Source organism: Tachysurus fulvidraco, chromosome 3, assembly GCF_022655615.1.
Source record: "Tachysurus fulvidraco isolate hzauxx_2018 chromosome 3, HZAU_PFXX_2.0, whole genome shotgun sequence".
NCBI lineage: Eukaryota > Metazoa > Chordata > Actinopteri > Siluriformes > Bagridae > Tachysurus > Tachysurus fulvidraco.
The window spans coordinates 21,250,374-21,271,588 of NC_062520.1; the positions used below are offsets into that span (position 1 = coordinate 21,250,374).

General features: G+C 38.2%; 1 protein-coding gene across 1 annotated transcript; it reads left to right on the forward strand.

Annotated features, from left to right (window-relative positions):
• Positions 1-205: 205 nt before the first annotated feature.
• LOC113644585 (MDM2 binding protein) lies at positions 206-19,513 on the forward strand. Its single transcript, XM_027149566.2, has 22 exons — positions 206-511; positions 622-705; positions 1,951-2,024; positions 2,723-2,865; positions 2,986-3,044; positions 3,201-3,339; positions 3,718-3,832; positions 4,849-4,971; positions 7,762-7,856; positions 8,207-8,273; positions 8,358-8,475; positions 8,826-8,984; positions 11,599-11,712; positions 12,134-12,295; positions 12,413-12,500; positions 13,480-13,638; positions 15,667-15,762; positions 15,863-16,123; positions 17,745-17,967; positions 18,191-18,304; positions 18,778-18,843; positions 19,018-19,513. Exons 1-22 carry the CDS (start codon positions 448-450, stop codon positions 19,051-19,053), a joined length of 2,559 nt encoding a protein of 852 aa, XP_027005367.1. The 5' UTR covers positions 206-447; the 3' UTR covers positions 19,054-19,513.
• Positions 19,514-21,215: the final 1,702 nt, after the last annotated feature.

Below are 21,215 nucleotides of genomic sequence, written 5' to 3' on the forward strand. Positions count from 1 at the left end.
AAAGAAAGAACGGTTCCTATTATTAAATGCAGATTTTTCGTTTGTTGACAGCTTGATTATTTTAGGTTTATTTATCAGATAACTTCTCTGTTGTAAATATTTGACTTTCTACTACATAATATAATATTCAAACATGATAACCATACAGACAAGCATTTTTTTATTCTTCCCGATCATATTTTGAAGTGACACATGCGTCATCCCGGCTTCAACTAGGGCTGTGTCCTAAATAACTTCCAACATGCTGTGTAGTTTACTACAAAGTGTGCAAATGTGCGCTCGTGCGCAATGCTTTAGCCCAAATGTAGTGCACTTAATATAGGGAGCGGTGAGACATTTGCGATTCGGACCAGAGGCAGGTTTTGGTAAAACGCGGGGAAATTTGGTTTGTTTTGTTTCGCATGATATTAACTAAGTGGATTTGTATGAAGTTAATGATCTAGAACTATGGACAGATATGTTCTTATTGTAGCAATAAACCAGGAAGCAAAGAAAGAGGGCTGTTTCAGCGGTAAGAAGTTATCACCAGTTAGCTTTCAGTAGTTAGCTAGAAGGCGAATGTTAGCAACTGGCTAAATGTAGCTAATGATGGTATCGATTGTGTTTGTTTGTTTGTTTCAGGGATTGAAGCTGCCAAAAAGTTGTATAACAAGCTAAAAGATATTTGCAGGACTAACAGTACGTCACGGGTTTCTCCTTTCCCAGGTATTTATTATGTTCTATATTTTACTTGTGCGCCACCTGGCGGTATTTAGTTGTATCATCATATTGCAATAAAAATGGAAAATTAGCTTATTGTCTAATCTAATACAGCAGGTTTTTCCTCCAGTATTTTAAAACAAGAAATCTTTCGAAAAGAAAAAGCTAGATTAAGTTCGTTAAAACAAACATTTATGTTTGCTTTCAAATGTAGTCTGAAAATTTAAAACTCATAAGTTTGAAGGTGGTTTGAAGTTGAATGGATGCATGAGTGACAGAAAGACAGACAGTTACTGGTAGAAAGATAGATGACAAATACAGTAGACTGCAAACAGACGTAGAAAGTCAGATGGATCGAAAGACAGACAAATAGATAAATAGAGAGCGAGTTATTAGTAGAACGACAGTGTGAGTGTAAAATGTTCAGGTAAATTGACAGAAAGATAGATTGAAAACTGGTCTGATTGATCAGAACTAAAGTAATAGTAATCAATATAAATTAGTATTATTCTGTAAATAATAATTGTATAAGTAAGTTTAGTGTAGAACACACAATAAAATAGAGACACAGGATCGAACCCAGGACCCTGAAGCTACAATGATATCCACTGCAATTGAGCCTTTATTATACAGTATGTGCTATTTGTTCTGTCTGTGACCGCGCAAGTTGTGCTTGATTACAGGTAGGACTCGTGGCCATGGCATGTCAGTAATTTGCTTAAAACACATGGAAGCTTTATGGATGAGCTTTTTTTTTGTGTGTTCTATTTAATTTCAGCCACTTGATTTTTTTTGTGTGTGTTTTCATTGGGAGTCAGTAGAAAAGAGCACAAGATACAATAGACCATTTAGTATAATCTCAGTTCAGACAGGATCTTGCCTGGGGTATTGTACTAATAATTTTATATTAAGTCCATAAAATGCTTAAAGTAACAGAGAGAGAATCCTAGACATACTCTGGTAGTACTTACATTAGGTCATCTTCATAGTCCTCTTCAAACTAGTCCTGTGATCTGAATCCTGCTGTCATTTTAAATTGAAAAAGACAGTAGAGGAATGGAATTGCAAATCTTAATCAATATTTTGAAAACGTGAATGTTGACTGTCCCATAATGAAACCATGACACAACCTTTTTATAATAGTCACAGAGCTCCTATCTATACCACACTTTATTGCAGTACTCTGTCTGACTGATTCTATTCTCTCACCATTTGTACTGTGTTTATCTGTCTGTGTGATTCCCTCATTAGCTTGCTCTCTCAGTGGAACTCCTGCCTCACCAAAATGGTTCTTTGCTATTCAAGCAACTCATGGCCTTACACAGGTTAGATTCTCATCTATATATATATATATATATATATATATACACACACATATATATTTATACATATACAGGACCTCCCATTCATTCTTAATCCAGATAGATTCAGCCATGTAATTCTGATTTCATAGTTTATTTAGTAGCACCTTATATTAATGGACACTAAAATTTTAGATGTATAGTCTTTTAAAGACACATTGTCTTAAAACCTTTCCATCCATTAACTAAAATGGGCTGTGGTTTATTCTGCAGTGATCATCTGCCTTCCACTTTCAGTTTGCTAGCGCAGCTGCCCACAAGCCATTTGCACAGAATGAAATTACAGTATAATATGAAATGATTATCTGGTTAGGGAAACTGTTGAAATAAGTTTAAATGTTGAATCCCTATATCTTTTATGTTTTAACTCCACAGGCCACTGTAAATGAGTGAGCTTTGTGTCCATATTTGAGAGTTGAGATCAGTAATAATGCACTAGAGCACAAATGCCCCTTTAACATTTAATGTTATTATTATTATTATTATTATTATCATTATTATTATTACTATTTTTATTTTATGTTTTTAATTGTGGTGTTGTATACATTCTTATGATAATGTATAATGTAAATTTCCATATTTTGTGTTCTTCATGCTCACACTGTTGGTTGATTGCAATGTTCACACAAGCTGACCATTTTTCACTTGTTTGTGTCCGGCAGTTCTGTAGTTCTGAGTGGGATGAGGTGTGTGTGCAGCACAGTGATGGTGAAGAGTCTGTGTTTTCTCCCATGGACAGCTGTACTGGTGCCCTGCAAGAGCAAGAGGAGCAGAGCCAGCTGTCTGAGATCACCTCACACACAGAGTGGGTGCTCAGTATTTCATTTATTATTCCATTACACACTTTAGCCAAGAGTCTGGGTTAAATACATTTGTAGGTCAGAAGTTTAAAATGGTGTTTTAAAATGTTGGCTTTTCTTCATAGGCTCTTTGAGGAAGCAGCTGAGTCTCTTCATCAGTTAGCAGACAAACTTCCTACTCCAGGTAACAAATACTAAATAAGCCAAGAATTCATGGCTTAGGTAAGGAGTTGAATGCTCTGATTAGTTCTCTGGAATTGATGCAGTTCCTTGGAGTAGGTGAGCAAACCAGTTTCTGGAATCCAACCAGTTTGAACAGCACATGTTTTGCAATTCACAGGAAGGTTCCTGCTGGATGTAATTCTGCTGTGCGTGGGCGAAGTAGCCATGAAGGACTTGTTGCCTGTGATCGGCTCCCTGAAGCACATGCAAGCGTGGCACTCTGCTCAAACGACCATCGTCACAGAGCACAGTGCAGGGTAACAGATCCACGGTCCATGTTTACACTGCAGGTCTTGCAGAAACATGTCTTTCTACACTGTACACATGAGACAAATATTTCGATTCAGTAGTTCGGATAAGTGGTAGAAAATGAAGGAATGAATGAATATTTGTGCTTAATTTTTATTAAACTTTAATATGCCTTTAATATGCACAACAGCCCCCCCCCCCACTGTAAGACACTAAATAATAAGTTTAAGACTCTGCCAATAAAGTAACCTTTATAGGTTATATTTTGTGTGTATTTAGAACACTGATAGCTATATTTGTATTATTTATTGTTATTGATTTAAATCTATTTTAAATACAAATAGAAGCAGGATATGTGTCTAGAAAAATGTGTCTTTACTGTTCAGATGGCGAACAGCAGCATCCTATCTGTCTAGTAGAATGTGTTCTCTCTCTGATGTGGAAAGTTGCATCGATGCCAGTGAGCTTTGGAGAGGGGGACTGCTGATCCGAGAGAAGAAGGTAACCTGCTATTCTGCATTTCTTTGCGATTTCACAATCTCTCACAAAGCTCTTTATAGGGAAGCTTGCCTCTGTACTTTGAGTGTTTTTCCACCAGAGGGCAGTCAAAATGTGACCTGTTTAACGAGATCCGTCCGTGCAGCAATGTTGCTATTTATTTAACGTTTTTCACCATGTAGTTCTGCTCTGTCACTAATGTTACAAACATTTCTAACCATAAACCAATAATTTGTATAAATAAATAAAATAAATAAATAAATAAATACTTAGACATATTTTAAAAGTAATTGTCAATTATTAAAAAAATTAAAATAAAAAATGTATAAGAATTTAATTGCTTAAAATTTAAATTAATTAAAATTAGATCATTAGGACATTTTAAAGAATAAGGCACAAATTACATTTTTAAAATAAAGAAAGTAAGTCAGAGGACTGAAATTGCTTTTCAGAGAGAAACAGAAGAATAGTTTATGATGGAAAAGTTGTGAATTGAAGGAAAGGTCTGAAGGTCAGAGACTAGGACATTTCTAAAGATTGGTCTTCCAGAGTGTAGATATATTGACAGTAATTCAAAAATTATGTCCAAGTTGCAAAAGCCTGAAAGATTTAGGTGTCTAATGGAATGAACAGCGTTTAGTTACTGGTAAAACATTTACTTTAGATTGTTGCTAATTGTTGTCATCCATGCAAGTTTAGTATAAATATAGTGAGTGCCATTTTACTAATGGATATACAGTATGAGTACAGAGAGAAACTCCTATTCATCCGTTGGATGCTGAGTTCAGGCAGAGAGTCTTTTAGAGAGTATTACTAGAGTCTATTACTTGTGATCACTGAGTGGCCAAAGAGCATGAAAAATAACTGGAGGAAAATATTACAGAGCATATCTGATGAAAACATAAAGCATTATCTATGGCTTAGAAAAATCACTTGACTTTTTTGTCCACTTAGTGAATTAATGATTTGTGTGGTGTGTGTGTCCCCCCCCCCCCCACACCCCCACATGTGTGGTGCAGTTTGTCTCTGAGCTCCTGTTTGAGGGTTTCTGTTTGAAGCGGCAGGTTCGAGGTGGCTGGAGCCACATGTTCTCCTCACACCACGACCCCTGCTGCTTTACTGACCACATGGTTCAGCCTGAGGTAAGTGGTTTTCCTTTCTCTCATTCATTACTGCAGCCACACACAATTTCAAACAGCCAACAAGGTTGAATAGAGAGAGGTGTAGCAGCAGATGGCTTTCTGCTAACATTGTGAACGTTCATCAGACCAAATCCTGTAGCAGGTGTATTCAGCGACAGATCGTAAGAGTCCTGTTATATAGGATTATTTTCTCACAAAAGTCCAGATATTAATGTACTAACTAGCTGCTATGGGTGACAGGCCTCCGTGTCATTTTTCTATGCTGAACCATAAGTGATTAGCGTATGGATGTAAACAAGATATTTGAAGTGTAGAAAGTTTTCTTTAATTTGTTGTGCTTTACAGTATATTGTCACTTTGACATTTTGCTTTGAATTTAAAACAGGGTGAATAAACACGTACTTCAGACCATTCTGTTTTTTTGGGGGTTTTTTCAAAGCAATTCTTTTTTTATTGTAAGTTTTTATTGTACGTTTTGTTGTCAGTTTGCTAATCAAACACGATAGTAAGAGGGTAAATATAATATGAAAGGGCTACAAAAGTCTGTAAAAAATGTCTCTAGCCCTCTATTTGGTCAGATGAGCTGCCTACAGATAAATAATTCACCTGTGTCTGGATAAACCGAACCAGAAAGCTGTGCTGCTGCGTTACTGAAAATGCCGTAAATGCTGACAGTTTTTTCCCCTCTTCCAGAGACATGCAGTAACTTTGTCTCTGCTTCAGTACTTTTTCCTCAATTTTTGGTCCACTGAAATATTTTGCTGGGTTGCATCTGAACCACTGTCCACCAGACCATGACCTGAAATGCCTCTGAGGGCTTAATTTATACCATATCTGTTAAATTAGATGTAAGCTGCATTGTTGTTTTTCTCAAACAGCAAATTTTGTTTCAAATCATTCTGCATAATCTAAAGCTTCATAAAAGTTGAACGTCTTTTTTGCAGCTCTTTTTGGTTATCATACGTTTATTTGTTTTACCCTCATACATTTGTATCTTCATTTGTTTTGATTATTTTTGACCTCGTTATTCATGTGGAAATTTCCCTCTTTCTGTCTTTCCCTCTTTTCTCACTCTTTCTTTGGCCTGCTTGCTGTCTCTATCATGCTTTTGCACTTTTATTCTCATCACTAGTGTCTCTCTCTCTCTCTCTCTCTCTCTCTCTCTCTCTCTCTCTCTCTCTCTCTCTCTCTCTCTCTCCCTGTCATAAAAGCGAGAGTGTAGAGTGTAGCAGTAATGAGTTTTTCCACTGTGGATGAATCAGCGGGGCCGCAGACTCTGAAGGAGCAGATTGCACCCTGTGGGCTGTTTACCTAGGGCTCGCCTTGAGCATGCAAGATTTACTGCCCCCTCGCTGATTAGTGCCATTAACTTCCCCTGCTGCTCCCGCCATCTTTATGAGCATTATTAGTGCGACAGGCATTAAAATGTAATTCTTCCATGTATCTCTGTGTTTATGAGTTTGAGGCATTACCTTCCAGATGCTGCTGAGATTACAATGTAAGAGATGGTTTCATACAGAGTGAGGAGAGAGAAGGCACGATTGTGAATTTGGCTCAGGCAGTTGCAGAAATAACAGACAATGGCACTTCAGTCTGATGAAACCTGAAAGGAGAGCATGTTCTTCTATAATCCGGTTTACGTTGTGAAATAACCCTTAATTTCAATAGTATAATGGGATGAGATGTAGCTGGAGGTGGAACACAACAAGGCACTTACTGTAATTTACTTATATTTGTATGCTCTCTGCTTGCATGGTTTCATTTTCTGTTGTCACTGTTGAATTTGGCTGAAGCATTTCTATTATTCACTTTTAAAGATAAGGAATTTTCATCGGGTTACTGTAAACTATTTGTAAAAAATCTGTTCTGTTAACAGGAATGCCTGTACACTTGCTCATTCACACAATTATCCATGCTATTAAATAGTGCATAAAATAACAAACATTCAGTGAGCATTAATTTAGTGGGTGGAAACACCTTATACATGAGAGAGGTTTGTGTATGTATGTGTGTATGTATATGTATGTACGTGTGTGTGTGTGTGTGTGTGTGTGTGTGTGTGTGTGTGTGTGTGTGTGTATATAATATATATATATATATATATATATATATGTGTGTGTGTGTGTGTGTGTGTGTATATGTGTGTGTATGTAATATATATGTATGTATGTATGTATATGAATGGGTGTGTGTGTTTTTGTTTTGCATTCACCCAGTTATCCAGTTTGCATTCACTCAGTTATCCAGTTTTCTCACAGAAATGCTGAATAATATTAGTTTCTCACATTTTAAATCTGCTTATCTTCACTTTTTCCTGCCTGCAGCCTGCATCAATTTTACGATCTAAATGAAGGTTTATTGAAGGTGGAAGCCAATGCTAGCTTATTAAACCCATCAAAACTGCATGAATGTGTAGAGCTGAACTGGGATAGAGCTGACATTTTTAGGAATTCAGCAGTACAGACGGCACGAAGGAGGAAGAGGACTGCCTCTGAGAGCCAGCCGAGGGGCGCACTGAAGCACATCAATCATTTGTGTTTTTAAGTTTCATAGCCTGCCACATTCAGTATCACTTTCTTTTGTCAACTGGTTTCATGTTGGTTATTTGAACCTGGTCTCCTCAGGCTTTGTCTTGCATATTCTCCAAGCTATTCTTTTCCTGATAGAAATACTGTCTGCATGTGCACTACAGCTTTAATTGTAACAGCGCACAAACACATCTATTAATAAGCAATACGAGATAAAATCACGCTCAAAATGATGGCCATAATAATGACATCTTGCACACAGGTGTTGCACTATTATCAGCCAGTGCTGGAGCTGATCCAGTTGGTTAGAGTTGCAGATCTCCCACTGATTCTTCTTTCCACCACTGAGTTTGAGCTGTATCCTTTCTCTGCCATTTTTTTTAAGTGTATAAATAGTTGAAAAATATGTCGCTTTGTTTTATAATATACATTTGTTTTTAAGTCACTATCTTTATTGAAAATGGATAAAAATGCAGTCACTTGTATTTTTTATTTTGATTTAAAAAAAAAAGGTTTCATCTTTGCTCTTGATTTGAATTTGGAAAAAAAGCAAACATTCTCAGTAATTAACAGCTTTTATCTAGCTACCTTGTATAACACACTTTCTCTCTGAGAGCCAGTTGTTGCCCAGATGCAGTGTTGCGTTGCCGTTTTTGTCGTGGCATTGTGTTATTCATTTCAGTATTTCACTTAACGTGTATATCCAGTGCACTGTCCAGCAAATCTGCCAAAGCCAAGCTCCTGCTAGACCAGCTCAGAGCTCTACGTGGAGAGGTAACACTATAGTCTGTAGTGACATGCTGGAGAATCGGAGTGTGCATGTATTGTGTATTAGCAAGTTCTTTGTTTCTGTGGCAGGTTGGGGCTCTGTTCTCGCTTTCCTGTGTGGTGAGCGTTGAAGCCTTTCCTCCAGCCTCCCAGCTCAGTGCCTCCAAATGGAGGGATTTTGTGGGCAAGTGCCCAAAAACCTTCACTGGTATGAACATCAGGCTTTACTTTAAAAGAAATAGTCTAAACTGCTGTTTTTTTTTTTCCACAAACATAAATAACCCATACAAGATCATCAGTCATACAGAACAGGCAACCATAAATTATACTCTATTAACTCACACCCCCAACTGCCTAATCACACTGGTGCTTATTGTAGCTCTCCTGCTGATTGAGCAGTGTAATTGAATGCACAGTGAAGCTATGACTGAACCTATGTATTATTTCCAAATGCTGTCATTCTATTACTCAAACAAAAGAAATATTCCAGTAAACATTTATTTTGATCATGCAACATGATGAATCTGATTTATAAGCTGATCAACAATCCTTTCTCAGCTCCTGATGTCAAGGTGAAAGGAGAGAAAGGCCAATATCTTCTTTTGGTTCAGGGGTCAGAGACTGGTGGCTGCAGGGCACAACTGATACACTCTGCCAGTCAGGTTAATGGTGCTGTCCGACTGAGCCTAGCACAAGAAAAGGTTTCGTCATCCTCGGGTAAGGTTGTCAGTTTTATGCATGGTTGAACATTTCACCATTTAATCACATTTGCCATAATTTAAGCTGAGTGTTTATTTTAAATGACCATTGGTACATGTGCAGTAATGTACAGTGTCATGTATAAGTGTTCACTTTCTTGAGCTTCACGTCACTGGATAGACTGATTCGAGCTCAAATAACCACTCGGTACAACCATGGTGAGCAGACTGTCACAATATCATAAATCTCTATAGATTCTTGTCCTGTTCTTGCCTGTTGTAGCTAGAGATACCACTGTATATCCAGTAACAATTTGGGCTGAAGAATTTTACATTTGCCATTGGACTTTTTTTTTTTTAGATTGATTAAATTTTTACATTATAGTTTTATTAAAATATGTCACTTATGTAGTGATTAAAGAAAATGCTATCAAATGGGGATTGGTATCAATCAGTGTCAGTGTCATTGAGCCATCCCTAGTTGTAGTTCATCTGCCTCAAGGTTTGACGTGTTGTGTGTTTTTGGATGCTTTACAGCTCACCACAGGTATAATGTTCCTGTGAACTCTCACCAGTCTAGCCATTTTCCTCTGACCTTCCTCATCAGCAAGGTGTCATGTCTCACAAAACCGGATGCTGCTGTTTCTTTCTTTCTAAAGGTTTTAAAATCCAGGAAATCAGCAAAAACTCAAAAACACTATCACTTATTTCCCAGATTGATTGATGTAAACATTAACTGAAGCTCTTGACCTGTTTTTGTGTAATTATATGCCTTGACCTGCTGCCACATTCAAGGCTGATTGGATTCTGGAAATTCTGTTGCTGAGAAACCCCTAAATTTGCCCTGGTGTTTAAGCAGAGGAGGCCATGCGAGGGGGGCGGGGATTCGTCAGGGAATCAACAAAGAGGCCACTTATAAAATCAATACTTTTTATGCTTTATTTGTAAATAATTTAGCTAAATTATATATGGATTTTTCCTTGTTTCAAGATTGAGTTCTTTGACACATTATCTCAAAGTCCATTTCAGATCCATCATTTAACAATACAAAATGTTCATGTAGGGTGAATACATATAAATGGTATTGTTGTGAAGTGGTTAGGCTCTTTTCATTCTTTATTGCTGCAGCACTCACATCATTTCATCATGCCATCTCATTAGAGGAGGATTTAAAGCCCTCCACAGTCTTATCAAATCTCACAGCACCAGGGGCCAACTGGACACTAGCAAACACATTGGAGGGACGACCTCCCCAGTCTATTGGTGCTGTTTTCACACAGCACAAGAAACTATTTTCATGCTGTGTGCTCACCATTTCTTTCTACTTGTGAAGATTTTGGAGATGATGTATTGACTACATGACTTGCACTTGTCTTTCTCCATCGCTCAGACACAGTGAGAGGGCTGTAGCGTCCCGTAGCTAAACCGAGCCTGTGTTGCATTGATGACTACATCAGCCCTTGTTATTAAGTTCTGTGCTAATACAGCCTTTAAATGAATAATGGATGAATAAACGAATTAAAATCCAAATTTTGATGTGGTCTTCGTTGAGTGCTTCTTTAGTGGAACTTGATCTAAAGTTCTAAATTAATGCCTATAGCCTAAGGTAAAGTACAGCTCATTTAATGCTTGTGTAGGCAGTATTTCTTCACTGATTAGCATTTTATGTGTCTCAAAATGGCAATGCAATGGTTTGGTGTTCACTACAGCACTAAATAGCTCTTTGTGCTTTTGATTTGTGTAAGTGTTAAGATTGCTGCTGGAGATGTTTGTCGAGGTAAATTACTGTTCTGTGCTTTAGGGGAGGCGTGGGTTTGCTCGTAGATTTCTACTGTAATCAGGAGAAGGTTTCGAGCCACAAATGCAACTGTAATCATTTAAATGGGATCCTGGTGTATTTAATGTGTAGAATTGATTGAGAACAGATTAATTTTTTTAGTAGTTGTTGGGGTTTTTTAGTGTCTTGATGTGTCTTGATGTGTGTGGAACATGCATACATTCGGATGTATGGTATATACAGTATGGGGATGATTCTACAATAAATGTTGTTGAAAATCGTTGTTTTATACATTTTAGCTGTATATATTTACTTCTCAAACCTTATGATGAAGAACAAAGCATTCCCAATATGTTTTAAGCAGTACTGCAATTCTGATATTGACTCAGAGAAATAAGGCAGCAATACATCCTATTCTAACCAAGAGTGATGCACAGACATGACGCACACTCCGAGAGAAACGCTCAAAAGAGATGTAACTTTTCAGCCATTTCTACATTATCTTTAAGCACCCACAAAAGTTTTACCTCTTGCTTCCACTACTATTAAATTATATGTTGATTTATGTTTAACTATGTGCTGAGAATATGCTATTATTCGACAATAGCTCTTAAGCAATAAGAATTTTCTACCAAGAACTTGCCTTGACTATAATAATCTCCAGTTTCTTTTTGCTGGTAACTTTTCCTCTCTGCCTTACTTGTAGCTGAAATGACCGTTATGAACTCACAAACAGGAGTCTGGAGCTAGAGCTAGTTCATTCAAGTATGAAAGAAAAACTGGCTGCTCGGAATTTGTCTGCGAGAAGGTGATGGTGAAAGTTGTGAACTCTATTAACCTCTCACCCTCTCAACAGGCACAGAGATTGCTGATTGGCTGCACTCTCTTCCCCGTCTCTGTGGAGATGACCTCTTGCAGAGAGAGAGGAGGCTGGCCAGAGTCCAGCACCAGGTCGTCCAGGAATGTGCCCGTAAGTGGTTCCCTTAGCAACCGGAAACCTCTCGCATGAACCCTTGCTTGTACACATGGAATTTCCAGCATTTCCATTGCACATAAACACGCAAAACTGAGTACCTGCTTAAAATGAGAGTCCTGTGGCTACATTAAACAAATACGTTTTGTTTTTCTCATTAATTGATTGTGTATTTGTATGTATAGATAGATTATCTTTTTTTTTTTTGCTTCACAGCACAGGAGTTCACATAGAAGTAAGCTTCTTATGCATCTTTTATGCGTCTTAAAGGATATACCTGCGATCATAAACAAATGTAAAGAAATTTCAGCAAGGATGTAGCAATAGGCCTTAGTCTGGGTCATATTAGGACATGTCTGACGAGGCAGAGAGTAGTATGTTGGATTGTGGAATGTGACTCGCTTTTTCGTATGGACAGGAAGAAGAGAGGAGGCACAGAAGCCTGCAGCTGTGCCACTAAATGACCTGAGAGTACTGCTGCGTTTGGCCAGAGAGCAATACCTAAAGATGCATAACGCCATGCAGCCCAGAGTATCAAGTGTGCCAGTGGAGAAGGAGAACCACATTTCTGTTACAGGAGGTAATCATCAGCATGCTGGTGTTGAACCAACACTAAAGAATGAGCTGCCGATTGTTGTATGTTCAGTAGTCTTCATCCTTCAGTCTGAGTTTCACATCTATTGTTTTTCTGTAACAGACACAAAGCACACTACTCACTCTGAATGGCCAGAGAGAAGTGTTTTGCGGAACTATGAAAATGCACAGAAGGTTCGCCACAAAAACAGGTAAATCTTCATCATTCACTCTTCATCGTTTCAAGGAACATTCTGGGTTTTTTTTTGGGGGGGGTGGGGGGGTGGGGGGGTATTATGCCACATTTCTCTCAAAACATGCTAGTGCCAAATTTATTGACACCCCTAATATGTGAAATTGATTTTCTTGGAAGAAAAATAAGCCCAGCTGAGCTTTTCTAATACTTTATAATACAGTATGCACACTGATCAGCACTAGTCCGTGTCCTTTGTTTTGTATTGTCTGCTTGCACTGTCCTTGTCTTGCACTGTTGCACTAGGTTACACACGTTGCACTTTATGTGGCTAGGATTAAAATCCTTAACTCTGTTGTTTTATGTAGCTTTTTTGTTTTATATCAGCTGTATATGGTTGAACTGACAATAAAAGCTTCTTGGCTTGAACTAAAGATCACTTTAGAAGTTTCTCCAAATAGTTGCTGCTGTTCTCTTAATTGTTTCTTAAACAATAAAACTCTAGTTGTAATAACTCCCCAACCTAGTTATAATTTCACCACACATAGTACTGTTGACTCTATAGTATACAGTTATTTAGGAGAAATTATTTTATAATCATACTATCTGGTGTCACTCCCATGAGAACGGGTTCCTTTATTACGACTGTTTTCTCTCAAAATGTTTCTCTCATGAGTTTTTTTTTTGTTGCCTCTCATCTGCTAATTACGGATAAATCCGTATCTGGGCCCTTATAAAGCTGCTTTGTGACAGTATTCATAATCTGTAGGATGGAGTTACAGGTGTTGGAGAAGCCAATAGTAATTGCTCCTAATTCTAAGAGGTAAAATGGAAAGCTATCCTTTCTCCCTTGTATGAATTTAACTTTATTGAAGGCATCCCACAAAAAAATGTATTCTCTCTACATATATGCTTTTAAGGTGCAGTAAATTTGGGTTTTCTATAGTTGGCAGCGTTTGTTGTGGCCTGTACAGAGCAGATCTTCTTACACTCTCCAGGTCTAGCCTCTTCAGTAGTGGCTCTTCAGACTGTCTCATGGGCCCTAAAGATGGCCAGAAGAGTGTTTCTGCACCACTGGATGCACGAGAGCTGCTTAAGCACTTCACTGCTGATGGGTTACCAAGTGGAGAGCTACAACCTCTCACTGTCCTCAGAGGGTAAGTCCCAAATAAACTGAATAAGTCTGAGTCCCAAATAAGTCTGAAAAGTGATCAATATCACACAGATATGCAAGTGGCTATGTTCAGCTGAGGATGTGATCCTTGGAGAGTTAAGGTGGAGCACTACTTTTGTTTATGTATGATTGAAACATTTATATGAGAATGTTTGTGTATTGATGAAGCTTCAGGCTCTGCAAATGCTGTATGCTTGTGGTTTAACAGTATCATGATCAACGCCAATCAATCTAAAGGCTCTAAAACGTTTCTAATTATCAATGTGAAAAGGGTATTACATGGATAGTTACAGGGACCAACTTTGAAAATTTTCAAACACAATTTGTGGGTATTTTTACACTAGAGTTTGGTTTCATAACACTGGATCTGTTTGATGTTTAGTCAGAATAAAGATCAAATAAGTTATTGTCATTTCACTGATCTAGTTTCCATATTTTGTTTCTGCCTGAGTGACTGTACAGATGCTGTCAATGTCAGGTTTGTCAGAAGGTCTGGCAAAAGAGGAGTTTATTTACTTACAGCTAAAAATATACATTATTTTTATGATCTTTATTTTATTTGTAAATATATATATATATATATATATATATATATATATATATATATATATATATATATTTTATCTTTGAGAAGTTTGAAAAGTATGAATTTGCAGTCAGATGAGGCAGACGCACAACCTCTTCTAGATTGATATTAAGATGCAGGAGTGCTTAAAAAGTCAAAAAATGGTCCTTTGTATGCATTCGGATTATGGCTCAAAATAAAGTGATTTTACACCTAAATGAAGTAAATAGCAAACAGTGTAGTGCCAGGTAATAAATAAAATCTCTTATTTGTTATTAAAGAGCTTTGAAGATCACGAAATGAACATTACCATAAAATAATTATCTGGGTATTACTTACTGCCTAGCTATCATCAAAGTTAATGTGTGTATATATAACGCTTCATGCAACACAGCCTTAGTTCTTTGTTTATTTTACAGGATATAAGAAACCTTACTTTAATTGCATCTCAAAGTTCTTGCAGATTTATCAGATGTAGTTTCATGCTGTGAATATCCCAGTCTACCACATCCCAAAGGAGTTTTGTTTGATTCAGATTTGGTGACTGAGAATGCTGCTGAAGAGCACTGAACACATTGTCATTTTCAGGAAACCAGTTTGAGAGACTTTTGCTTTGTGACATTGTGGACATGAAAAGATGCACCTCATCAGCAGCAATGCTCAAGTCTGTGGCATTCGAGTGATGATTGATTGGTATTAACAGCCCAAAGTGTTCCCCACACCATTACACCACCTCTACCAGCCTATACGGTTAATACATGGCAGGTTGGGTCCATGGATTCATGCTGCTGTTGTCATATTCTGAAACTACCATCTGTGTGGCTCAGAAGTAGAGATTCATCAGAACAGGCTATGATTTCCTAATTTGCATCTGTCTGTTTTTGGTGACTGTGTCCTCTGCAGCCTTTTGGTTCTTGGCTAACAGAAGTGAACCCCACATATATAAACTACTACAATGATTTCAATGTTATAAAGTTTGTAAGAAATAAAGTTTAAATTGCTTACAAATAGGCTAAGATTCTAAAGGTTAAGACCTCAGATGAACCCATTATTTAAATTCCTGACTAACTAGCTTTCTCGATTGGTGCGTCTCAGGCAGATGGCATGGCAGCACATAATGTACCACAACTAGACTAATCTGTTCTTGCTCTATAAGTCAAAAGGATTCAGCAGGCACCTTTAAAACATCCACTTAATGCCTCCATCTGGCTGCCTGCACTCCCGCCTCTCTCATCACATTTTATGGCCCCTTTGTCACTCTGCCTTTTGTTGTTGTATCCTTAACAGACTGTTGATGTGCAATTACAATCAATTCCTTGTGATTTACTTGCAGTAAGTGACACTCATATAAGTGTTTCATACTGGTGTGTTTAACTGCATCTAATGTAGCCCAAGGCTAAATGGGATACCTTATACTTTGTTGATGTTTTCTTACAACATGTGTAGGGACAATGCGTTCCAGCTGTCTCCTGATGTCACTCCACGAAAAGTGACCAAGCTCCCGTTCAAGCAAGCGGCCAGCACCCACTACCATGGCATAGAGTGAGTGTAAACTGATAGTGTAAATACCATCAAAGACCATTCACTCACTGCATCTAGCAGTGTTGTTTCTTAATATTCCTGACTGGGTTTGTTTGCACAGGTTTTGTTTGGATGAGCGGAAGGCTCTGGAGAGAGACTGCAGATTTGCACGCATGCAGTCGCGGTTAATCCGCTTCGAGACCCAGACTACGTGCTGTAAGGAGCCGTGCCCCGTGCCGCTGGCTCTGAGCCCCATGCTCGCACCTACTCCATCACCCTCTGAACTTGGCAGCATGCTGGATGGAGAAGCTGCACACGGCGAACCACCTCGTCCCAAATGCCGCTCCCGTGAACCAGACACACACACACATCAGCAAAAAAGGTCAGCAATTTCAACATGGATCACCCTCTTAAATGATGAATTAATTACCATGATGGAATTAGTCACTTGTTGAGCTATTAACAGTTTTACCAGGGCAATTATTTTTAACCGTGCTATTAAGAATCTACTTGTGGCGCTGAATAGCAATCAATGTAGTGGAATGAATCTGTTAGGGGACGTTCCATAATGGTGATAAAATCTTCTCATTTGTTTTTTGCTAAAAGAGTTCACAGGCTTTTTTGAACACATTCAAGTGTTGTCTCCATATCACCCTCGAGAAACATTTTCCCACCCACTCACACCTATTTTTAGCATTCATAGTAAAATCTTACAGATATTCATTGGATGCATTTAGTTATGTGAACAGGAGATTAACCATCAGTACTTAAAAGGGGTATTGAATATCAAATTGCACGTTTTTGTGTGCTCAGAAATGTGCTTTCTTTGTAAATGCTGAACACAGCTCATCACAGTCCATTTGTGTTTAGTCTGTGTTGGTGTGCTCGTTTTATAGATGCTCTTATAATGGTATTTTATATTCCTCTTGTGTCTATGTTATATTTTGCATTGATCTCTTGAAATGCCATAGTGATTACAAAAACATTAAGGCAATACCAGTGACCTGTCCATGCTGACAAAGCACTGTTGTATTTTAAGGTCATTTGAAATTGGTTTAATAACTACATCAGCAAGTTTAACTGACGTTTTTATTCAAAGTGAATAGCATCTGAGACCGAACACAACTGAGCATATAAAGATTAGAGGTTTTGCCAGTGACTTCTGTGCTGGTCCCAAGCCCGGATAAATAGAGAGGGTTGAGTCAGGAAGGGCATCTGGCATAGATGTGCAGAACTTAAACGTGTATGGTCAGTGGCTCAAAGGAAAGGTGTACAAGACAGTAGTGAGGCCAGCTCTGCTGTATGGGTTAGAGACTGTAGCAGAGAGGAAAAGACATGAGGTAGAGATGGAAGTAGCAGTGATGAGGATGTTGAGGTTCTCTTTAGGAGTGACGAGGATGGACAGGATTTGGAACAAGCACATCAGAGGGACAGATCAGGTTGGCTGTTTAGGTGACAAGAGCAGAGAGGATAGATTGAGATGTGCAGAGGAGGGATATGGTTATATTAGTACAGGGGTGTCCAACCAGTCAGAGACCAAAAGCCACATTTTTTGTGTTACCGCAAAGAGCCACATCATACACATGGGCACACATTAACATCACCTTTTTTTCCCTGCCATTTTGAGAACGAACTTGACACAAATTGTTTACTCAAATGATCTTGCTCCTACTGGGAAACTTTGAGGTATTTTCATCCCACTCACATGCGCGTTTGACGAGCATGCAGCTTGGGAGCTGCGGGTTGGCCACCCCTGTATTAATGTAGAAGGATGTTGTAGATGGAGCTGCCAGGTAAGAGGTCAAGAGGAAGGCCAAAGAGGAGATGGTTTTTTATGTGTTGAAAGAGGACATAAAGTTAATTGGTGCAAGAGTAGAGGATGCTGAGAATAGAATTAGGTGGAAACAGATGATTCACTGTGGCGAGCCCTAACAGGAAAAAGCTGAAAGTATAAAAAGAAGAATTTTCTCTATCAAGTGTGTTTGTCTATGAATTTTGAACAGGTTGTCCAAGTCAGAGAGCAGTGACTCTCTGGGGTCTCAGTGCAGTGCAGGAAGTGGGACACACCCAGCCGTGAGAGCTCTGCAGCAGCATCCAGGCCGTTCTCTCTCCTGCTCCAGCTCAACCAGGCGCACCACTGTTGGAGCTGAAAGTTTCAGTGAGCCTCCAGCTAGCCAGAAGACTAGCCAGGGCCAAACCGAGTCACGCTCACAGAAACACAATCGGGTGAAAACAGACACACACACACACACACACACACACACACACACACACACTATACACACATTTAAAGCATAATGTTTTAATTTTTGTCACACTGAATATTCTGATTTAGACATTTTCAGGTGAGAGAGACTCTTCTGTACAGCAGGAATGCAGGCTTTTTTGCACAGTGTGTGTACACTTGTCATTTACGTCTCTCTCTTGAATGTTTTTAATTCTCCACCAGATGCTGAAGGAGGTGGTTGCAAAGACACTGAAGCAGTATGGTATCACCAGTGAGCACAAGTGCTTCAAGGCCTGCAATCAAAGACTTTTTGATGTGTCAAAGCTCTATCTGAAGGTATATGATGGAAAAAAGCCGAGTAGGTGCAATAGAGGTTGTAGGCTGGATTAGTCAGACACGTGCAGTGTGATTGTTGTCAAAATTTTTATCAGTACTATGAGTCAGAGTTTATTCCCTATTCATTTATTGGGTTCCGTTATATACAGAGTTTCCATTCTCTTTTAGAATTATAGGAAAATATGATTGAGTTGTTTGCGTAAATTACACTACCTACACAAGTGAAAGCACATCTCTTAACACCTCAATGCTTAATAAAGCTTGGATATACAATCAAAACATCTTTTATAAACAATGCATCTAAATGGTGAACTAAGTGGCACTGTGACCTTTCTGTCTGAGGAACCACTTATAGCCTGGTTCTGACATTTCATAGTTTCTACACATTTTCCTAACCAAGACATTAACATCACCATCCTAACCTTTAAATCATAAACTTAACTTCTTGTTAATTGTGGTCTTGTTTGGGACAGGACCTGAAAACATCTCGAGGTCTCCATGAGGAAATGAGAAAAGCAGCTGGTCGAAATGCTAAGCAGGTAACATTTTCAGATTCCTCACACTTACCGGATTATATTTAGCTAAGCAAGGGGGTTTTTAAAGCTCACCAGATTACTTGTAAATGATGAAAACTTTTTTTTTTCTTTGTCTAAGCTAAATGCAGTTCCAATGTGTTTCTGATTACATGATCATTTTATTCCTGACCTCTGCAGGTGATCGATTGGGTTGTGGAGAAAGCCAAAAAATGACGTGTGCGTCAAGGGTGTTATTCGTCTGTTTACTCCTTTTGCATTATATAGTGTCTGTGTGGATTAAAGTGGGTTTTATTTTACACGTTATTTTGCTTTTTTTTGTCATAAAATCAGTAATGTACTTGTTTATCTTGGTACTTTTAAAAGATGTTTAAAAAGGCTGTCAAACTTTTTTATACTCAGATGTTAGAGATATTAGATGGAAGTCGCCAAAAATTATTTTGGCATTTGAGTGCACATTGTTTATTTTATGGACATAATTCACTATTCAGCCTTAGGCACAGTACATACATGTATTTATGTATAGTATCATATTCACTAATTGAAGCCATTAAAGCTCCATGTACCGTAACTTATGAATAAACTGATTTCTGCATATTTATCAAGTACACCGTTACATTTCATCATGTTAACTATTCCTAGTTTTATTAAAAGCTTTGTAAAGTCACTTGCAATAGAATACTTCTCTTTGTTTTGATTTGACAGAATGTGAATATTGCCAATTACAATACTGTATAAGACACCTGAGATAATTATGGTTGCTCATCAAATTATACTCATGTTTAACAAAAAATATAAGTTGCCATCCTACATTTTTTCACTCTTCACAACTGATCTAGAAAGGACTAGGATGGACTGGATGAGTGTAGTTTAGAAATGTTTTAAGGGGAAAAAACACAATAAATCAGTCACCCATAGTTCTGTGATCAACATCCAAATATCATCACTTTTATAGGAATGTTTTCCATTGAATTGTAGACAAATCAAATGGAAAGAAACTTTTGGCTTCCTTTCCCCAACCTCATTTCTAGTAGCTAAGCATTCATTCAAAGCACCAGCCAACCTTGAAATTGGCAACACAGGAGCAATGTAATGAGAAGTAAAAACACTTCAGCAGCACTTCCACTTGATCTCCCTGTTTGCTTAGCTTGGATGACCTCATCTCTCTGGTTTGGTGTACATCCCTCAGTTTACAAGAAATTAGGGAAATTCTCTGTGCGTATACATATGCTTGAATGAACCACAGAAACATGCCCTCTTAATATCCCTTTTAAATTGTAAGTTTGTCAAAAATTTGATTCCTTTAAGATAAGATATTTTTAATACTTCTTAGTTGCCTCAAAAATTTGGGAGTCTGTACCTGATTAAGTTAAAACAAGGTTTAGGTTTCAGTGCTTTTTGCTGGTTGTTGGGGTTTACAGTATACCTGGAGTTGGATAGTTTACTCTACACACCATATATTCAAGAGATTTGGTGTTCACATGGAATAACTATAATAACATTGTGTATATAATCAGGACAAGTTTACCTTTTGCAATAATATACTGTAGTCCCAACTCCTCAATCCCAGACCCATCTGGCCTTTTGAATTGCACATCTGAGGGTAATGTGCATCCTCTTGAAGCAATGCCCTTTTATCAGCTGCCCTGTGGCATCGCATGTCCAGTGTGGGCTGAAAGGGCTTTCACTTTTAGCAATACTCCGGCCTGCATTCCAGGCGCACAGAGGCCTATTGTTCTCTCCCTGGGTGCCCAGGGGGCTGATGGTAAATAGGGAGTTGTACAACATGCTGGCAACCTCAACAGCTCTCAAAACCAGATTGCAAGATGAGCTCACTGACTGTGGGAGCAGAAACTGTTGGTCTAGTTCAAATGTTGTTAGACTCCAGCTGGCTTTCTTTAGGATTATTTTTGGAAAAACAGATACTTTAAAAGTTATGTAACAATAGCCAGGGTAGTGTTCAATCTGCAACTTGTTTATGGTATTTACATCAGATTGCAGAATGTTTGCCAAGTTTTACAGAAATATAATCTATTATTGATTCTGAAATATTTCTTTTTGGACCTGTGTGATATTTTGTGAATGTAGGCAGGCACTGCCTCATTCATTTTTATACAAATACAATGGGAAATTAAGTAAACTGATACTTCCTGAAGCAATGCAAATGAGCCACTTGTGACACTTCCCCTTAAGTCTCTTCTCCCATCACATGTAAAAGCCTGTTTTGTCTTCTGGTAGTGACAGTTTAAGTGAGACCAAAGTCATCCCACTGGGGCCTCACTAATTGTTTAGCTCAGAACCTGCTTAAGTTTTTTAATTTGCATGCTGATATCCATCGCTGGCCTTTATGTGAGCATAGTTTGACTATAAAATTGCTT